The sequence below is a fragment of the Protopterus annectens genome, chromosome 1.part2, assembly GCF_019279795.1.
Source record: "Protopterus annectens isolate FY-2018-M chromosome 1.part2, PAN1.0, whole genome shotgun sequence".
NCBI classification, from domain to species: Eukaryota; Metazoa; Chordata; order Ceratodontiformes; family Protopteridae; genus Protopterus; species Protopterus annectens.
In genome coordinates, this window is record NC_056727.1 from 1,069,115,678 (window position 1) to 1,069,137,173 (window position 21,496).

At 41.2% G+C, this 21,496-nt stretch overlaps 1 protein-coding gene across 1 annotated transcript in view; it reads right to left on the reverse strand.

Moving 5' to 3' along the window:
- Window positions 1-21,496, reverse strand: part of E2F2 (E2F transcription factor 2) — a 199,982-nt gene that overhangs the window by 82,355 nt on the left and 96,131 nt on the right. The window contains exon 4 of the mRNA XM_044059979.1: window positions 3,581-3,739. Coding sequence (XP_043915914.1) covers window positions 3,581-3,739 — 159 coding nt within the window. The remainder of the gene's footprint in view (window positions 1-3,580; window positions 3,740-21,496) is intronic.

Genomic DNA, 21,496 nt, shown 5'->3' on the forward strand with positions numbered 1-21,496 from the left:
GGTGCAATTTGGAAGCAATGATCCAGGTAGAACACAAAGGTTAGGTTAGTATGACTGACCCTAGAAGGTCAGTCTTCCAAGGCCCAAGGCTCCAGCCATTAGATAAAGAACCTCTGGGTCACAAAGCTGCCCAAACAGAGCTCAATCAATGCTACACTGAAAGTTATGCGGATTTAATGCAATTCAAAGGCCAATTATGTGCAAACCAAGACAATGTTCTAAAAGCAGCCCTTGTCAACACAATGATGAAGATGTTCTACAATAGCAGTTACAACTCATGGAAAGTCCACCTGTTTATTTTCAGTGCCTTTACCGCCCTCATCTGGAATTGTGTGTAACAGATGTGCTACCTGACGTTACAAAGGTATATGATGGGACACAATTCTTTCATTCCTTCAGAACAGAGAAAGGGGTAAAACACTTTTTTCCCCAAAGGAATAGGGTGCTACTAATCTTGTACGGCAACTAAGGTATCATTTAAGAAGGGGTCATGCCTAAAGGCCTTGGTCAACAGCATCTGGCCTATTACCATAGCATCAGTGTGACTAATATCTAACTGGTTTAACCCAGATAAAGATATCAAGAAGTGGTAGGAGTATACAGGACTGTGTAAGACCAGATATTCTCTGTGTACAGCCAGGCATTCTACAGTATTAAAGTCTTGCTAATAACAAGGTCACAGGAGTGAGAGTTTTGACTACTCTAAAGCATGCAACTATGGGGACCAAAACAAGTGAGAAGTTATTAGAGAAAAGGGATACTGAGTCAACATATCTATGCCTCCTGAGTTAGGGGTCGCCACAGTGGAACTCTGGTCCGCTGATTGCACGTAAAAAATCTACTGCCAGAGTTGCCAGCTCTGACGCACAACTTTCAATGAAGGTACGCCCATTCACGCATGTCTCCACACAGAAGACGCTCTAGCTGAGAATCGAACCGGACAGCGTCTTACTGTGAGGAGACAATAAGATGGGGCAGAAGTGAGGAAAACTATGGCAAAGCTGTGAGAGTTTTTAAGAGCGAGGACACATTGTTAAAGGTCTGTACAGCCCAAACTTTCTCAGTAATAAAACAAGACTAAAAGGCCAAGCACCAAGAAAATATAAGCTTTTAAATTGTGGTGTTGGAAAAAAATTCTCAGGACTGCAAGATCATCAAAAATCAATCCTGCAAGATCAAATCAGTCAAATAGCTCTCAACATCTTCGCACAAAAAATCTGAACAAAGACAAAAGTATGGGGGGGCCAAACCCCCCAAAAATAGGGACTTATTTTAAACATTGCTTTTTTAAACTTGGAAACTTGCTAGTATAAAGAGTCTTGTGTTACCATGCATTTTCTGAAGGAAATATAGTCAAACTCAAACCCCGGCCATTATATAGTAAATTAAAACTTCACCGATTTGTCACAAAAAATCTAGAGTACCATAAATTTTATGAGGAACAGACCAAAAATCTGGACAGTTGAGAGGTATGGTCAATCCCTAAAGAAATAAATGTAGATTACTGCCTGGATGGATGGCCTAATAGCAGACTACAACTTACACTTGGCCATTGTGTGAAGACAGGATTCTGATGCTGGGAAATATCAAAGGTAGGTGGAAGGTACAGAGGATAAAATGAGAGAGAGAGAATTGAAGTAATGAATATAAATTTGCATGAACTTAAAAATCATGTCAGGCCTGTCTGTTGGAGATTGTTAAGAGATTATTAAGTCATTGAAGAGTCAAATCCCACCACAAAAACCATGTTTAAAATCATTTTGTTATTCTTCTTGAACCTAGAATCGAGGAGGTCTGACAGACTTTCGTGTGCCTGTCCTATATGGGAAGGCTGGAACATGAAAAGATCAAACTATTACCAGAATATCTCTGAGCCAGTTTTGTTCACAACTTCATCCTTGCTAAAAGGCCTCAAACTGGAAATCATCTTAGGGACACGGACTGAAGGCACAGAGGAGTTTGCAGTAAAATGATTAGTAAACATACCTTTGCACTCTACTAGAGTGTTGGTAGGTCAGACTTTTTAGGGTCAGGGGTACTGTTTCTGAACTGTATAAATGACATTTTAAGATCAGGGAGACCATTGGTTTCTCATCCTTGCTGACAAAATTATTGCCATTTACCAAAAAATGGGTTAAAGGAGATACACCGTCAAATGACGGTTTCAGGAGGCATTTTTTTTCTCCAAAGGATGGGAGTTATTTGGCGGTAAATTCTTGGTATCTGTTAAGCTTCAGAAATAAGAATCCAGGGGTTTCACAATCACTTTCCCAATGACAGGAGAGGTATCCCCCAGCCTTGTTTGGAGAGTCACAACCTGGGCTTTTGCTGTGCTGAGAAAAGTGTCAAGGGATGCATACAAGACACTAAGCCCAGTTTGGGGCCAGCCACTAGTATCAGCCCGTTTCTAAAGGATACTCTCACATCTCAAGCAGTTCCTATGACAGGAGCTGATGTGCATACAAAAATGGGCCAACCATGACGGCAAAGAAACAGAAGGGCCTATGAAGTATCCCTCTACCCTAGCAAGTCATATATGAACACTACTAAAGCCCAGGGATAAATCTCTAGTCTAGAATATAAACTAAATTAAGGACCTCTCCACAACCTGGCTGGGAATGAGAAAGCTTCAGACATTTAAACAATGGAGAACAGACCGCCTGATCAAACCCCTTCTCACCAAGGTGGCAGGTGAAAGTGCACACCTCTTGTACTACTTGTTAGATATACAGAAGTAAACCCCTGCTCTCGCTACTCAGAGGGAGTTTGCGATACAAAAGGAAAGAATCCACCTTACAGGAGAGCGTATGAAAGTATCGCAAAAGTAAGTTTGAGGCCAGCAAGTTCTATTTTTTTCAACAGGGGCCTGGAACCAAGAGATATTTGTTTTTGCTCCCCATGCTGGGTACATTCTACAGTCATCACCTTGGAGTCAAGGCAAGCATCTAGCTTTTCCATACATGGTTGATGGCCAACTACTACAACAGTGACATTTATAGCTAAAAGTATGGACACAGCTACACTTTAAATTATACTTAAGCAGCCGAAACAATGATGCTGTTGGTCCCAGTTCAAAAAACTACCAACTGATAAATAGGTTTTGCATTTTAAAACAGTGATTACTGGAGCCTTCTATGGAAGCCATTAGGATATAGAAAAACTGCAAACAGAAAAAAAAAAAAAAACACAACTGACAAAGGGGCTGAGCATGCCTACTAGCTCGTGTGACATCACATGATTCAACAGCATTTACATGCACTCCTGAAGGAGGAGAGGGAAAATACAGAAATGTTAAGAAACTGGGACACAATAGGAGGAAAGCTCAGTTAACCAATGAGTCGAATCAAAGCAGTATGCAGCATATGCTTCATAAAGTTACAACACTAAGCAGCAATACAGACCTGGCAAATTCGTATCTGGAGTTGCTCAGCCATGTCCCTACTCAGGAAAAAAGCTTCTGAATGGTGCAACAAACTCAGCACTGCAGCAGACCTTAGAATGAATTGTAAGAACACAGTCAGAAACCCCTTCCTCTGTCAGAGAGGAGACCTGAATAAAAGCACTTCAGTAAAAAGGATATCTCTGATTTCTCTCATCATCCGTTAGAATCTTCAATTGGTTCGTACAGCTCTGGATTAGCTCATCTAGCCTCTTCTCAGCCACATCCAAACTAGAAAGTTCCTGCCTCAAGTGCTGCTGCTTAACACTATTGGATGAATCTTCCAAGAGGTTTGTCCCCCTGCAAAATCAATCGGCCTTTAGTTAGTCCACATGTAGTGCACACACATCGCATCTGAAAACATTTATAACAATGTTGTGAATTGCAGGCTAACTGCCAAGGAAACAAAGGGACCATTAGAGAAAATCCACTCTCGCCAGGAGAATGAGTCTAGCTTGACTGACTAACTTTGCAACTTCACAAAGAGGTAAGAATCAGTAAAATGCAATTAAAATGGGCAATAAAATTTAAACATACACTTGTCCAATAGCAATGTGTCCAGATACCTGAATAATTTGAACATATTCAAATCTATACAAAGGCAAATCAGTGGTTTTCCACAGGTTGGAATGCTGCTAAATCACACAACTTGAAAATTTCTTCATTCAATACAGCTTTATAAAGTAACAGCATTAAGCACAAACAAAAACTAAACAAAATCAGGCTTATAACATACAACATTGATTGCTTTAAGTCATACTTTCAATATATTCTTATACAAGACAGTTTCAGTATAACGAAGTTAACCAACATCAGAGGTAGTTCGGCATAACAGTTCAGATGTTAATCTCAGACAAAAGGTACAGGGTTTGACTCTTACCCTTGGGAAACTGGCTAGGCCTAAAATGGCCATCAAAAAGCAGCTGGCTTCAGCAGCAAGTACTTGCAATGTCTACAGAGATGTGAACTCTACATCTGAAAACAGGCTGGTTTCTCATACTCCAGACTTTTCACTTCACATGGATAGTATTCCATCGCAAACTGCCATTTTCTGGCCAACTACTACCATGTTTGTTATATGCATGTACCTAAACATGTGCCTACACAGACAATACACACAGCATGTCACAGTTTATATTTAGGAGGTATACAAAAAGCATGTAGTTGGGGAAGGAATGACTACAGTGTGAATAATAAATTAAGTGCTAAATGATTTAATATGAAAACAAGAAGGGCTTTGCTAGTCAGTCCCATTATCCAATGTTACAATGTCACACACACTTAGGAAAAGGAAAGATCACAAAGTGATCACTGCCAGCAGCAAATTAGACAATGAATAGTGGTGCTGTTATGGAAAGTTTTTTTCATAAGGTAATTTGTAGGATTAATGGTTGGGACAAGGTTAGCAGACATGACAAAGTACCATATAAAAAAAAACTAATAGGACAGTACCATTAAACAAGGAAACTCAACTAGTACATGCTTCAAAATGTGCAACTCACCTAACCCAGTTATAACTTTAACCAACAAAACTGTACTTTCTTTAGAATCACAGATGTTGGCCTCTTCACTATTGCAGCATTCCTTGTGTTAGATGAAAATGTAAAGCTCAAGTGGAAACTTGAAAATATGGCACAGAAAATGCCTCCAGAAACCCATGCAGGCTAGCCCTAGCCCTGAAATAAAATCCAGCTTGTAATGCTTAGTGAAAGTATGAAAAAAGGACCAAGTAGCAGTCTTGAGGATGGAATTAGTGAACAGTTCCTTGAAAAAAGCACTAGAGGAGGTAACCACCCTGGTAGAATGAGACTTCTGCTGATGAGGAAAGACATTACCATGAAAGAAAAACAAAAAGGAAAAGAAATGGCCTAAGAATCCAGGAAGACCTGGTTTGATTAAAAATAGCTAAACCCAAAGACCCCTGGGAAGAATGGTAACAAAAAGCTACTCAGAGTTGCAAATAACATTGGATTTATCAAAATAATCTCAGCTGCCTATGCAAATCCAAGGTATGATGAACCCTTTCAATGACAGACTGGAGAAGGAAAAAAGGAAGGCAAATGAAGAGACTGATTAAGGGACAACTAACTGACCACTAAGGGCATAAAAGGAGGAATCGTACACACAGACACCCTGTCCCAACTAGAGAGAGGCACAGCTAGAAGGGCCTGAAGATCAAGACACCTGCAGAGGTGAGAGCCAAAAGAATAGTCCAAGTATAAAATTGTAAGGAAGTTGAAGCAGCAGGCTTAAAAGGTGCCAGAGTCAATTTTAGCAAAACTGAAATCCCAGGAAGGTGGAACAGGCTTTGAGAAGAATAATATGATGGATGCTTTGAAGTAATTGCTTGACCTCTAATCTAGAGGCCAAATGAGGAGTCAAGGGCAGACAAGCAGAAATTAGCAATAGAGGAACTTTCACTGAAGAATATGACAACCCAGCATGGAGTACTAGCACAGAAGAAAGGCATTTAACGATTCAGTGATTGCAGTCGGACTGGTGGCAAAAACGTTTTGAGTATGGATGTCTGTGTTGCATGCCTTGTGTATTTAAACGAGACAATGAGGCACAGGATGGGTCATTTATTGCACTACAGTGGGGAAAAGGGCAAATTCCATATGGTGGCCAACCGTTTTGCCCTAGGAAAAACTAATGTTCACATATTTGCTAGATCGATTAAAAGGTGTTTGACGATGTGAGATTCGATTAAGTGATACAGACCCCTCTATGCGATCTATGTGCTTCTTCAGATACTCATAAATCTGCTACACTTTAGACTTGCAAAGCCTTTTGAAAGGATTCCACTTTTTACATTTGTAACATTGCTGACCAAAACCTAAAAATTTTTTCAGTTTAGGTTCATGACTGCCTCCGCAATTACAACAGTGAACAATGAGGATGAGTGTGGCCCCCTTTGGTTTATATTTCTTTTTCATCTTAACTTTCTGCTGTATACTATCAACATTCACACTAGCAGATACAGCAAACATGCCTTTCTCATTCGTAAGCATATTCATACGCTTTTCTGTAATCTCATATATTTGGCAAATCTCAATGGCTACACTCAATGTTAATTCACTATCTCAAAGCAAAACTTCTCTCACTACATCATTAACACCACATAGAAGACTGCCTTTTATCAGCTCATCTCATAGATCAAATCTGCATGTTTTTGCTTTATTTCTTAAGTCGATAATCTATGCGGCAGTAAGTTTCACCAGGCTTTTGATAGTGTGCAAAATTTGTGCTTTTCCATTGTAATATTCATTTGAGGGTTACACATTTACCTTTTAAGCACTCAGGATCTTCACGCTTTTCGGTGTGTAACACAATATGATGGTTCTCCCTCTCCCCTGCATACATGGCAGGTGCATACACAAATTAACGTCATCACTCAATGGCTTCTAAGCCAGCTAAATTGAGAAATATAAATGCTTTTGTATGTGCGTCCATCAGAAAATGCAGCCTGTATGAAAATATATTCTTGTTCAACCACTCACCAGTTCTCAGCAAAATTATCAAACACCAGCAGTTCAAGTCTGCAAAATCCCTCTGCCATAACAAATTTCTTTTAAAACACAAGTATAAACTTGGTACTTGTAATTTTGCTCAAATGCACAACAACCTCTCCAAAAATGCTTTATTTTAAGCACTGCAAATACCTTGAACACTCGACACTTCGACTTTCACAGTAACTAAGATTTTTCGTACATTGACAAAAAAATTCCGACATTTTAAACGCATTGGAAATTATTTCAAACACTTTGAATGCTATGCCACATGTCTGGCAACTGAAAATCAGCAGTTATTCGAAGGTGCTTTATTCAAATGACCTGTTTGCGAGTTCACTCGTGTATGTTACTCCACTTCTGTGTGCCTCAGGGTTTGCGAGCCGCTTCAAATTCGGATCCCACTTAGACACCATGTTGCATGTCTCATGTATTCAAATGAGACACTGAGGCACGGGTTGGGTTCAAGTAATTTACTGTAACACACCAGGAGCTGTAATTGGAACATACTTTGAACTTCATATGCTTCCTGACTAACCCATTACTTCTAACACACTCACATGTGCATCTTCATTCAAGCTAGCACTTGCATTGAATGACTATACAAAATGGCACTGATCTCGCACATGCTCAGTAACTTGTATGCATGCGCTGTCAAGACTGCGTTGCTTACTAGGTACAATATACACACTAAATTTACAGTCTGTACATCACCTTTATGCCCTACACCTTGCATGGGGAGCATACATGTGACATAGGACGTCTACAAATAAAAAGCTTTGGTATCCTGGCCAGATGTTGAGCAATCCTTGGCAGAAGATCCCCAACATAAGAAATACTGCAGCAGTGATATGCAAGGACACCATAATAAACAAATTATACACATTTTATATCGAGATAAAGATATATATGGGTCTCCATTTGTTTGAACTTTAAAAAGTTTGAAAAGCATATGGCAGACACCATACGACTGAACGTTTGAAAGGCCGACAATGAATAGTGGATCCCGATACAGTGTAGAACTGGGAGATTCCTCTTTCTTGCATTGTAGTGCGATACTGGAGTGAGAATATTTAAGTAGCAGGGGGTGTGGGGTGCAGGGGGGCTTGCCCCCCTGCTAAACACAGTTTGGTGATATATTGAAGTGTATTAACCCACCAGTTAGTTTGTGAAGAATGGCCGTGGCCGCTGTGATTGACATGCCGGAGGGCGGCGATTAATGGTAATTTGCCGTGATTGACACAGAATGCACACTAATTCCGTATCATGCAATTAGAATCTGCTACAATACCAAGTTTTAAATTAGCATGTATTTTCTGACATACTCAAATGTGTGTCATTATTTTGTGACCAATTCTCAATTATTTGCCAGAAAGTCAGATTTTGAAGACCAGACCAATGATATGAGGCAAAAACCTGGATATTCTGTGAAAATCTTGTCAGTTGAGAGGTTTGGAATCTGTTTAATAGCTTTCATACTGATGGCAGGGGAGAGGGAAGAGCAATCACACAAAGTACATATTTGGTTATTAGTCTCAAGCTAAGGGAACATTTAATCACCCCCAATGGGTGCATTTGTACAGACATGCCTACCTACCACCATCCAAGAAGTGCTTACTGTATCCGACAGCTTGCAAAGTTCTTTATGAAGCAGTACATATGTGCAGAAAATAATGCACATATATTCAGTTAGCGGGAACGGCCGACAGCGACCTTCTGGGTAGTTTTCGTTGTGGGGTTAGTAAATGCAACAGAATTTTCAGTCAGTAAATGTACCGTAGTCAGGCAGCAGTTAGAAAAGCTGACCCGCTGCGCTGGTTAATAAATATTTCTGCTAGGCACTAAGCAGGGTAAGTATACATTCCCTGTTCAACATGGCTCATTTATTTCTAATTATGTTATGTAGGGTTGTCTGTCATGCTACTCTAAAGGGAATAAAAACTTTAAATAAGTTGCAGTGCAACATTTTGTCTTTTCTCCACACTACAGATGAAAGGAAGGCTTTGGACATTTGTGCCAACAAGTAATTTGATTTCACATCTGCAGTTGCGAGCGTTTTTCTTTCTAATCTCATTTTTAAGTGATTTCTTTTTTCAATCAAAAAGGTGGGTGGGTGTACTGACATCGCTGTCACAGGCGGGGTTTGGGCATGGCTTGCTACTGCACATTGGGTGGGTTAATACACATCGCCCACAGTTTTACATAGTTAACACTTCTACTACAGATTTTTGGCCTTTCAAAATGTCAATCGTATGGTGTCAGTCATATGAAAGTCGGCATTTTGAAAGTTCGATCATCTGAAGTAGATCCATATTTATGTAGTAGTCACCCTCCCTAGCACTTTGATTCATTGTGACAGGAGTTCTATTCTCTGTACTGCCCACAGTTGTGGCAGTCCCCTTTGTTTTTGTACACTGGCACTAGAATGCTTATCCCAGTCATCTGGGATATGCCTCTCTCTTCGTACTACTATGGAATACCCTGATCATATCTACAGTGACATCTGACCAAAGAGCTTTCCAAACTTAATTCTCCATTGTGGTGTTCTTATTTCTTCTATGGTGGGCTCCAAGCTCCAGAGCCAGTCTTGTACATCTGGTACTCAGAGCCCCACCCCTTGCTGTTAAAGTGAAGAGCAAAATAAACTTACTGCAGAAAGATTGATGCAGCAGCTTTCTGCAGTAGCAAATCCACCCCCCACCCCCACCCCCATCTTATCCAGTGAAGAGCTCAAAGAAAAGAACTTCAGCCGACTGTAGAAAGCCAATTGGTGCATTGGCTTCTTATAGCAGCCAATGCACACCCCACCAAAGAGCAAGAGTATTTCAGTTAACTGATACAAAAACTACCAATCTACTTTCTACAGTCAAACTGGCATAGATTCAACTAGCTCCCCTCAGCTCTTCAACTGGAAAGAGGAGGGAGGAAAAAAAACATGCTGAACTTGTTCTGCACTGGCATTTCAGTACATAAAAAAGCTGCAGGAAGTTTCACATCATACCTATAACACTTTGGATCCTAGACAGTTACCTTTCTTCATCCCACCCTTGCTATAGTACTCATCATAAGCAGTGTATTTTTCAGTACAACTTCTGTTGAGTTTCTTCAGTCAGTCGCTGATGGAAATATTTTTTTCCATATGCTTTTGATGTCCTTTTGATGTCCTGTGGCTGAGTGATTAAGGCTGTTGTAGGGATCCCTCATGAACGGTGTTGTATAACTATCTTTTTTCTTTGTGTCGTGCAACCTGATAACTTGTTTCATCGGCAGATTCACTTTTCAGAAGCTGGTAGAGTGCCCCTGATGCCATGTGTAGCCAGCCAGTACTCCTCGCTTCTGCCTTTTATTGTACTCCCTCTTTTGATAACTTCCTGTAGATCTGTATTCGCCACCAGATTTTCTTACACACCTTATTTCTATATCTAGCTCAGACACGCATCTACGCAAATGTTTTGAGATGCTGCCATTTTTCTTTGACTCCATTTACTTCCTTTTTCTCCTCAGGTGCTAGAGCCACAACTACTTCCTTGAACTCACTTCAGTCTGTTCAGTCAGCATTTGCACTTTTTCTAAAAGCAAGGCTGCACATCCTCTGGATCTTAGAACAGTACTAGCCCCTCCCATCTCAAGTAAAGCTGGGGGCATATGTCAGTGACAAGGTACTCTGGTTCATAGATCTATACTACGCTAAAGACCACCAGGGCCTTTATAAGCCTAGCCATAGAAATCAAATCAAACAGTGTCCCAATGTATCGTGTACATTTCTAGAGGTTATGTGGGGATAAAGGTTAGATAGAGCAGAGACATGAGGGACATACCTGGGATGAATTTTCAGTTTCTCATCCACTGGTCATGGTTCCACTTAAATAAGGTTAGGGAAGGACTCTGCTTCACATGGATGGAAGCCTGTTCCAGAGAAGGTATCCTCCAAGACATGTCTCATCAGCATGTCTTTATTTGTTAAAAGCAAAATTTAAATCCTTGGATCTAGTGGTTCTGATGCTGTTAATTTTGTGGATGTGCAAAAGGTCTAGAGCTGGATCAGAGTATAGAATGTATGCCAGGCTCAGTAACATGTAGGAGAGAAAGTAGAGAGGACACTAAGACTATCTGGATAAGACAATGCGTTTGTACCCAGGATTTTCCAGGTAAATAACCTTTGCAGGCAGTCCACTGTTGCATATGTCTGGACAGGTACATGCCCAAGGCAGCATTATACTCAATGATGGGTCTAATAAGGGCCGAGTTAGTGTGACCATCTTTCTTGGACCTGGATACCATGCCCTTGCTTACAAGTTGGGTGACAATGATTTTCTTACCACTTTGGCCAAAGACTGGTCAAAAGCCAGATTACAGTCAGCATTTGTTCGCAGATCCCCAACTAGCGGGTCAAGTCTTGGGGATGTCTCATCGATGGAGTAATTAGCCTGGGTGGCACTTTTCCTAAAAGACACTATAATGTATTTTGACATGGTTTTAATCCATGACTTTGGTACCAGTCATTTGTGTTAGACTCTCTTGTAAGATGTGTGTGTTATGGGGGGATCTATGCAATAAAATATCAGCACACTTGGTCAGCCAAAGGTCTTTGACACAAGCCTTTACCGCCAACTAATAGATGCCAAACAGCAGCAGTCCCAGCAGAGTCCTTGAGGTAGTCCCATTGCTGATCACCAATCGTAGTACAGGTAGTCCCCACCAATCATGACTTCCAGGGTCCTATCGCTGAGCAAGCTGGCAATCTAGTGAGTTATGCAGGGGTTTATACCTACTTTGGTGAAGTTGTCAACTATACCAGATAAGGATATTGTATTGAATGCCTATCCATGTTGATCTTCTCTACATCAATCAGCTTTAGTAGGTATGACCTTCCCTTGACAAAAGTCAAACTGGTTTCTGAAGGTTGTCTACGTCTGTTGACCATTTGCATATGGCTTTGCAGATTAGACTAGTCAGACTAAAAAGCGTGTAGTTTCCAGGTTCAGCTGAAGGCCCACCATTGTGAAGTGGGATAAATCACTGCAGTACTTCATTCTCATGGTACAAAGCCAGTTTTGAGGCTATAGTTGAAGTGACCCAAGTAGTTTTGAGAGGTCATATTTCAGGCCATTTTAGAAGGTATCCAGGGATACTGTCACAGCCCACTAAGGCTGTGTTTTTGGCCTTAGAGCAGGTCCTGGCAGTGCTAACTCTGTTAATAGTTGGAGGGGAGGGGGATTATTCTGGTAGGTATTTCATGGGGAGGCAGCAGGGGGTGAAATTTGAGCTGAACTTGTCAGCCAGCAAATTTCAATATTTCAGTCTTCGAAAGGTGGCACCACTGACCACCAGTTTGGCACACTGATGTGTGCTGTCTGAGGTTTCAGACAGTCTGTAGAAGGTCTTCTAGCCGTTTTTTTAGATTGTGAGCTTATCTTGAGCTCATAATTGGCCTTGTTAGACTTCATCCTCAGTTTTCAGTTTAGTTTACAGAGTTATTATTATGGGAGTTATCTTCTTGATTTTAGCCATGGTTTTTTTTCCTTGTATACCCTATCAAGGTTAGGATTACAACAGTGTGTTGGTATTGGGCTTACGTCTAGTAGGTACAGCAGCCTCCTTACAGGGCCTCTGAACAATTCTGCATAGATTGCTTTGAACTCAGAGTTGGAAGGGGGCACTGAATTCTGAGAAACTATTTAATTGGATGCTGACTGCTTTGGAATAGTTCTCAACCATAACAGGATTTGCTGGGCTTGCAGAGATGATTTTTTATCACCACATCAGTAAGGATGTCACACTGGGAGCACTTTCCCATACTGGTGAGAACCTGATCCAGTACTTTTGATCCTCTGGTGGGTGTACGCACTATCTGGTCAGGGGTATTTGTGTTTAAGTCCAGGAATCATTGTGCCTTTCAGTACAAGGTAGTATGCTTCCCATTTCGCCCCCATCTGTGCAGGTGATGATCTAAATGTGCGGAAGACAGTGAAGCCTTGCACTGCCAGAGTACTTTGTGTGGATTTAAACCATGTCTTGGTAACAGCACCAATATCTATATACTTGAGTGAGGAGAGCTTGCAGGGTATGGAGTTTAAGGCTCCTAGGATCGAGCAGCAACACCTTTAGCTTTCTTTGGTTTTTATTTGCTATGTCAGTAGGCTTGTCAATTTGGCATTACCCAAAAAAGCTCCAATGAGTGGATAATGTTTTAGCTAATATTTGGAAGCCTAGGGGAGAGAAAGGTGCAGACCATCCTTTGCAAAGCAACATGGTTCATTAACAATGCCCTCTCATGCCGACACAATGAATCTTTCCTGGAAAGACAGCAGAAACTAAGCCAATTATTGAAGTAGACTTTTCTTTTGTTTGTACTGTGGCAGCATCCTTGAAGGTAGAATGCTACTCAATACACAGCACATACCTACCGGAGACACATTTAGAGGTAACAAGGCCTCTCTTCACATAGTCCAGGGATGCATGTGTCGGGTCATTAGATGCCCAAATGGAGTAAGACCAACCCAAAATGGTGGTGCAGTAAGTTGGCTGCATGCTTAACTTAGTTGATTATCTTGAGCCAGGATTCACCAACAGTTCTCTTCTTGTCCATTCTGCTGAGTGGAACATCTGTGTCTTGTATAAAGGGTCCCCTTATATCACAAATCCTGGGTAATTTGCTTGCTTGCCTTATGGGCTTTGCTCTTGGGAAACCACTGGGTGGTGTTTGGTGTTCCTTTTGGTGAGCTTCAGAGATTGCGGAAGAAAGGCATTGCCATTTTTAGGTTTAGGAGGTCTTAGGTTTGGGAAAATTGCTTTTAAAGCCTCAGCATAAGTTGGTGTGTGTGTGTGTGTGTGTGTGTGTGTGTGTGTGTGTGTGTGTGTGTGTGTGTTAAGTGCGCTAACCTTGTCTGTATGCGAGACTTCAGTGAAACTGCACATGTGCATCTCTCACATTGTATAGCCACATTGTGCGGACCAGTTTTTTTAAATACGCTACTGAAGGTTGTATTTTGGGTTATACAGAGGTCTCCTTGGGTGATCTCTGAGGTTTGGCACCAGACTAGGGTAATTTGTGTTAAGATTAGTAGTGGTGTTAATGTGCAAACTAGCTGTTCCTTGCTGGTCTTCGTGCAAAGGTTTTGCTCTAGCCACACTAAGTTACAGGTTACAGTTCAAAGGGTGGTTTTATAGATAAAATGTACTTTCTGGGCATTTGTGTATGTACAGGACACTGCTAGCCTCTTGATGCAAAACCACCAGGAAAGATTGCTGGAGTGTAATTCTACAACAAAAACAAACTCCAGTCAAGGCAATTTTAAGTATGAGGGACCTTTAGAATGATTTAAAAAAGGCAAAACAAGAAACAAAAAGCAAAAAAAAAAGTGGATGCACTATAGCAGTTAGAGATTTTATTGTTTTGCACTTCAGTTATCTATAAAGGATGGAGCAGGATTAACTGTGGACTCCCTCAAAGTGTGGTGAAGGAACAAAACAGATGGAAGCGCTGGAAAAAAAAGAGCAGAAGACAAATCTGCAGTAAGGGAGGTTTACTCAACTGAAGTACTGGTTTGCTGGGTGGGCATTTAGGTTACACAGCAGACAATAGCAATGAAAGAACAGAGGGAGAGGACTTTTGAAAAAGTCAGTCTTACAACCACAAGAGAAGGTTGGGAAAATTAAACTTGTGCTCCAGTTCTACGTTAGAATTTCGGAAACTTTTAGCTTAATGTCTCCTTGGGGGCTGGGGTAGACACACTATATCAAAGTAAACAGAAAGGCACTGGAATGCAACTTTAAGCAGGTATATACAGCTATAAGAAACACTAAAGCACAATTCAAGCAGCAGAATTCACAATCCAGCCTTACTTTTATCAAAGGGAATCCCTTGCCATGACTTGCACTTGGTAAGCCCAATATGGAATGTTTTTCCATGGAAAGGTTTAGACAATACTCCATAAGATGTTGGCGCAGAGTCCCAAGACTCAAGAAAGTATTTTCCCCAAGATGAGCCCCATCTGACTACGAGGCTTACATAACATTCCAGTGTGCTTTAAGAAATGTAACATCTGTCACTTGTACTTGGGAACCAGCATATGGCCTTGCCTCAAAGCAACTCGTACCAGGGCCTAATTCGGAATGAGAAACCATTACCATGCCTTTAGCTGGGAGGAGTTGAAACAAACTGACAAGAGAACCCATAGTGTACCCAAAGGTTAGCAAAATATTATACCGTGAGTGAGGACGGGGAAGGTAATGACAGTCCTTGGGCACTGGTTCCTTCATTACAACTTTTGCATTACTTCCAATTTCCTATGCTTAATTTTCCTTCTCAGTAAACCTTTTCATCTTGAAGCTCCCATATGATGGCTCTCCAATTATGGGGAAGGGCAGACGCTCCTTGTTCCATCATCAAGAACTTGAAGGTACTGTGCCTACCCCCCCCCCCCCAGTTTAACATTTAAAGTTGCATTTTCAAACAGCTGTAATGACAGCTCTTCTGCAATGAAATGCATTTTTCTTGTCTTGGTTACTATGAGGCCTCTGTTTGTGGTTCCTTAACAACTGGGCTCCAACCCAGTTATTTTACACTGAGGATGGTCAACGTCTGTACACTTGTGGCAGGACAGGGCTGATTTCACCTACCCGAGCAGGGAATTGCTTGTGGAAAGCTCATTCTGTGTTTACCCGATTGGCATTAGGCCATAATACAAAACTTGCTTTCTTCTGATCGTATACAAGCCTCATGTTCACACTAAGCTGCTCTTTGAGCAGCTGTGGTTACTGGTGCCTTGTATACATGCAATCACCAGAAGTTGAAATTTTCCTACAAGAAAAAAGACTTTTGAACTTTACCTCCATCCCCGGTTACTCAAGGGGCAACTAGTTTGCATGGTGAGCAGCATTTACACATTTTGTTAGTACTATTTAGGTCTACCTTACCTTAATATAGCACCCAGGACTATGGCTGCTCAGACAGCATCTGGTTTGGGTGCTGGGCAGCACCGCTGGTTAGGTTAGCTGCAGATTACACCAAGTAAGCACCCTTTCCGCACCCAGTTATAAACACCCTCCACTCCTATCCCTTGCAAGTACAAATTAGGACGTGCAACCATGGATGGGCACTTTCCTGTCATCTTTGCATCCAGATTGGTGAACATGGGCATCCTGAGACGATTTAGCAATTGCCTTATGTACACTGGCAACCACTTCATTCTCAAACAGACCAAGTATCTGACAGATGTAGTTGCAGTCATTGAAACATGTTCAAAGTCACATAAAGCAATCTGAGGAGGTGCACTGCTATAATGCATTTGACATGTTCGGACCATCCACTGAACATGAGAGCAAAAGGTGAAGGTGTATCTACAAAAGGATTTACACCTCAGGGCTGGAAACCCATACTTCATATAAAAGTTAGAAGAATCACACTATCCAGCTTAATACCATACTTATGGGTGATTTTACATACCTTACCATTAACTGGGAGGCATACATAACCATTAACATGCAAGTCTAAAGATTTCTGTAAATTCAAATGTCCTGGAGCAGCTAGTCTGCACTCATACTAGAGGAACAAATATCCTAGATGGTACTCTCAAATATGGAAGACCGCTGCAAACCCCTAGTGTGATATCCTCACTGGTAAGATCAGATCACAAGGTGGTCTCCTTGAAATAAAGGATAAACTAGTCCCCCCACCTAACCCCAAAAACTTTAAGCTCTTGTCTAAAGTACATTACTCCCATTAAGGGACAGCAGGGGTCAAATTCCAAGCCCAACCAAATCCAGAAAACAAAGAAACCTATGCAGAGGTGTAGACAAGTCCTGTATAACCATATACGCAACTGCATAAAAATAGCAGTACCAGACCAAAATAAACCAAAGGTAAAGACAGAAACAAGCCACCCAGGTGCACTCCAGGTATTAATAGGTTGCACAATAGAAAAAAATCCTGCTGAGAAGTAAGAGGGAATGTGCACCAAGCAATAGTCTAAACAAGCAAATCAGGAAACTAGTGAAGTCTCTGAAAGCAGACTGGAGAAAAAAGTAGCCTCTGAAGCAAAGGATAATCATAAAGCAGTTTTCAGTTATGTCTGCAATTGTGAGGGCAACACTTAATATGCGGAATTAGTTGTAGATGTCACAGTACAGCCAGCCAGACAATATGGTAAACCTGCTGGCTGACAAATTCAGCTGAAATTCCACCTCCCATAACCCCCCAGTTCTTGCTAAAGCAATCCCCTCCACCACCAATTACCACCAAAGAACAGGTTGCCACTGTGCACTCTAAAGCTAAAAACATGGCTTCAGTAAGGCCTGTCAGTATACCAGGTTGCCACAGCTTCAATCAGGACTTCTCAGGTTCATTAGAATCTCTAACCAGTCTCTGGACTGGATTTGTCCTGATAGAGGAGAGCCAGTTACCCCTCTCAAAGAGGGACAGTCTACTGACATAGGAAATTATAGACCCATAACTTTGACCAGTCTTGTATCAAAGGCCATGAAAAGAATAATTCTAGACCTGATAAATACAGACATAGGAAACCTAACACTGGACCCAACTCAATTTGTCCTAGTCAAGGGTAGGTCATGCCTACTGAATCTGGTGCATTTCTTTGAGAAAGTCACTAACAGCATGGATGAAGGTAAAACAGCACATACCGCCTACCTTGACCTAGCCAAGGCATTTGACAAGTCCCTACTTCAGTTATAAAGTCTCAAAACTGGGCATATATCCCTGCATCACTAGATGGATAGGCAGTTGGCTCACTGACAGGACACGTGGTTAAAGTGGATGAACCCAGATCCAGTATTTGGGCAGTTTAGTGGTATGCCACATGGCCGAGTGCTAGGACCACTCCTGCTAGAATATACTTCTCTGAAGTAAAGGCCAATGTAATGTGTAAGGCCTCTGGATGACAGTTTGCCCCCAGCTTGCGGTCAGCAACCAATCACCAAATGATGCTGATATCCTTCAGGAGGGTCTAAATCAGACAATGGTGCCGGGTCTAAATCAGACAATGGTGCCAGAACAGTGGCCTAAAACTAAATGTGAAAAAATGCATAATCACAATCTTTGGGAACTCAAATACCCTTGCAAACTACATCAATAGCATACCCCTAAGAATATAGACTCAGAAATGAGAGATCTAGGTACACAGATGGACAGCAACCTGAACCACCATATGTCCGCAGTGGTGAGGAATCCCTTCTGTGTGGCATCCAGATCCAAGGAAATTATAGTACTGCTGTACTCTGCCATCATTAGACCAATAATAGAGTATGATGCTTCATTTGGCATGTACTTGATTAGGCACTTAGCTGGAGCAATCCCAGAGGTCCCTTATCAAGAAAATACAGGGTATAAACATGTTCAATGCAAACAGACTAAAAGCCCAATCCCTTTTCGGTCTTCTACAGACAGTTAAGGGGTGACCTATGCCTGACTTACAAGGCATTCAAGTCCAGACCTGAAGAAGAAGCTGCTACACATTGCAAGTCGAACAGCATGAGGGTCACCTGATCTAGATATCTAAACTTAGTCATCTACACAAAGCATGCTAGAAACAGCTGGGTCTCACAGTCTGCCCTTGTTTGGAACAGACTTCCTATTCATGTTAAGCACAGCCCTTTCTTGGCCTTCTGCAAATGTAATTAAATCAATGGAGCACTTATGTCCCTTATGGAGATCTGTAAGATACTAAAGGCATAAGCACAAACCCGTGTGTTCTTTTCCCCTAGAGACCATACTGGGTAAAACCAGGTTATATTGGCTAGGCTTGTAAGGGCTTTTAAGCTTTTAGCCTAGTAACCTTATATGAACTTAAAGACAGAGTAGCCAAGAGAGAGAGAGTACAAGTAGCATGCAGGAAGAAACTTTATAAATGGTCTCATTAACAAAACTGTCACAATAAATGTTAGCCCTTAGGTGGAGTTAGTTTTGGTACACACACAGACCCCCCCCCCCCCCAAAAAAAACAAAACAAAAAAAAAAAAAAAACATTGCAGTCTTACGAAAAAAAAGTCTACCAAAAGAAAACGTTTAGGAATGTGACAAGCACAATACAAACATTATACAGTATAAAGTATAAATCACTTTAAAAATTATGTTGCAAGATAAACTTCAATCCTGCTGAGCTACCAGCCTCAAATAGCAGGTACACCTGTCAACTATGAAATGAAAGCTCGCATACATACAACAACAATGGAATGAAAGCTCCCATACATAGGAGTGGAGGGGTCTTCACTTCAGGAGGATGGAGTGTAGCACACCTTCAAGGAACTACTTGACTAGATAGACGTAATTTGCAATTCTGCCAACACAAGGTTAGGACATACAGAATTAGACACATGCACACTGATCATGACACAAGAGGACCATATGCAACCACAACATCCACAAAAACTCCCCTGAAGACTGTACTGACCTGGTCAGTCTGCTACCATTCTAAATGGAGTTTCCATTTAAAGGAAAAGTCCAAGGCTTAAAGGCAGCTCCAATAAATTCAGATACCACCCATCAAATATGGCGGGATAAAGGTGTCTATATTCATAAATCGGGCCTTAGTGGACACTAGAAAAGCTTCCAGTATCCATGGGCTATTAAAAGTCCGTCCTTCTGTGGTGCTGAAACAGTTTTCATGTTTGCCTGAAACGTTTGAGGAGATGTGAAAGTGTAAATAAGTACAGGAACATTGCCATAGGATGTACCCACCACTACTTCTTCCTTGCCTGTTGAACTAAAGGGAAGGGGGGAATACAGTTTCTGAAGTGGTCAACAGGCTAATCTTCAGAATGTCCATCCATCTAACAAGAGACAGCTCCAGCAGAAGGCAAGAGAAATGGTTGGAGTATCCAAAAACTCACTCACTTTCCCAGGGATGCAAACTGCCAAGTATGTGCTATTACATTATGCCAGATAAACAATGCTTCAATGCATATGAGGTAGGACACACCCATGCACACAAAGAGGCCAAAGTCAGATGCATACGTAAAAAAGAACTATGAACTACACAACCACAAATAAACTACTTGAAAAATTTGTTTCCAAATCACTTTACAGTCCAAGGCTAGACCAAGGCAAAGTAAGAGTTCCACATGGAAGTGTAGAGAAAGTGTACCAGATGTCAGAGATAGTCCCACGAAACTGAATAGGGCAAGTTGAATGCTTACCAGGACATTACTACTACAGAATGGGTCAGTGGTTGGAGATTTGATTACCCACATGGCAAGTTATGCTAGCAAAACTGGTAGCCAAAAAACATAGGAAACATAATCAGAACCCTATGTGGTTAGCCTTGATGCAGTTAAGTGTTGTGAAATGAAATGTTCAAATCAAGAACTTGAACAAAAGGTGCAGAATGCTAAAACCAGACCCTCAAAGGAGGATTTTTCAGCTTTCATTTTTTATTCATTAGCAATTTGTTTACACGGCAGAGGACCAGTACATACAAACTAAATTTAAGTTCAGCCCAGGTGGAAGGCAAAATGAAACCAGTGAAATTCACAGTATAGCAGCATGCATAGTGAAGGTAGTTACATAAAACGACTTATCCTTGGCTTTGAAATGTAGAGGAAGTTAGGAAAAAGGTAATGAGACAGCAAATACATGTCTTGGACAAGGATCCATAATGGGGACATTGCTTATTGTCAAGGAATAAGACCTACAGAAAAACTTATTGGGTCTAGTTGCCAAATAAAACGAAAACTAAGGAATTTCGAGAGAGACATGGCTCTTGCTTCTCTTAAAAGTTCATGCAACGACTGTGATGCAACAAAAATTCTGAAAGCTCTATGGAGGTCAGATAAATACAAAATATAAAAAAAGATAACCTGAGAAGACTAACAAATCTTGGAAAACATTGGGATCATTCTGCAAGTCGGATTTATCCGTTTACAAACTATTTAAATGGTCACATGACAGGACATCATCTAGAGTCCCTACATTAAGCAGACTTCCAAGTAAGGTATCAATAAACACAACAAAGCCTGAAGACCCACCATCTCCTAGATGAGGAAATTTCAGGTCACTTGTTGCACTTGCACAGAGCCATGATTTACACATATGCCAGATCGAACCACCACAAACTTAAGGTAGGGGATATTTACTCTAAACAGAAATGACAAGAAATATGAATTTCTCTGGTGCAGAGAGGATCAGGTTTGCTTACGATTGCCAAACCAGGGACAGTTACCAAATCCCATTGTGATGCTCAGCTTTTCCAACAAGGACTAGATCAAACAAATGCTTGGTATATTAATCAGGGGCTTATCCTCACACACCAAGAAATGCAGCACTGTTTCCTTTGACCAACACATCTCACATCTGTGGTGGTTAGAAAGTCTTTCTAAATTGCACAAGGTATCCTTTTTATAGGAATTCTTCACAGTCCGGAGAGATAATCCCAGAAACAGCAGCAAATCTCAAGTATTTACACCAGCTTGGGAGACCTTCCTCACCAAAAAAGAGAGAGATTTGAGATCAAATGAACCAACACTAAAGGGCACCTACTAGGCTGCTATGCCTTACCAGGCTTTTAGTTTAACACTTCACCCCCCCCAAAAAAAA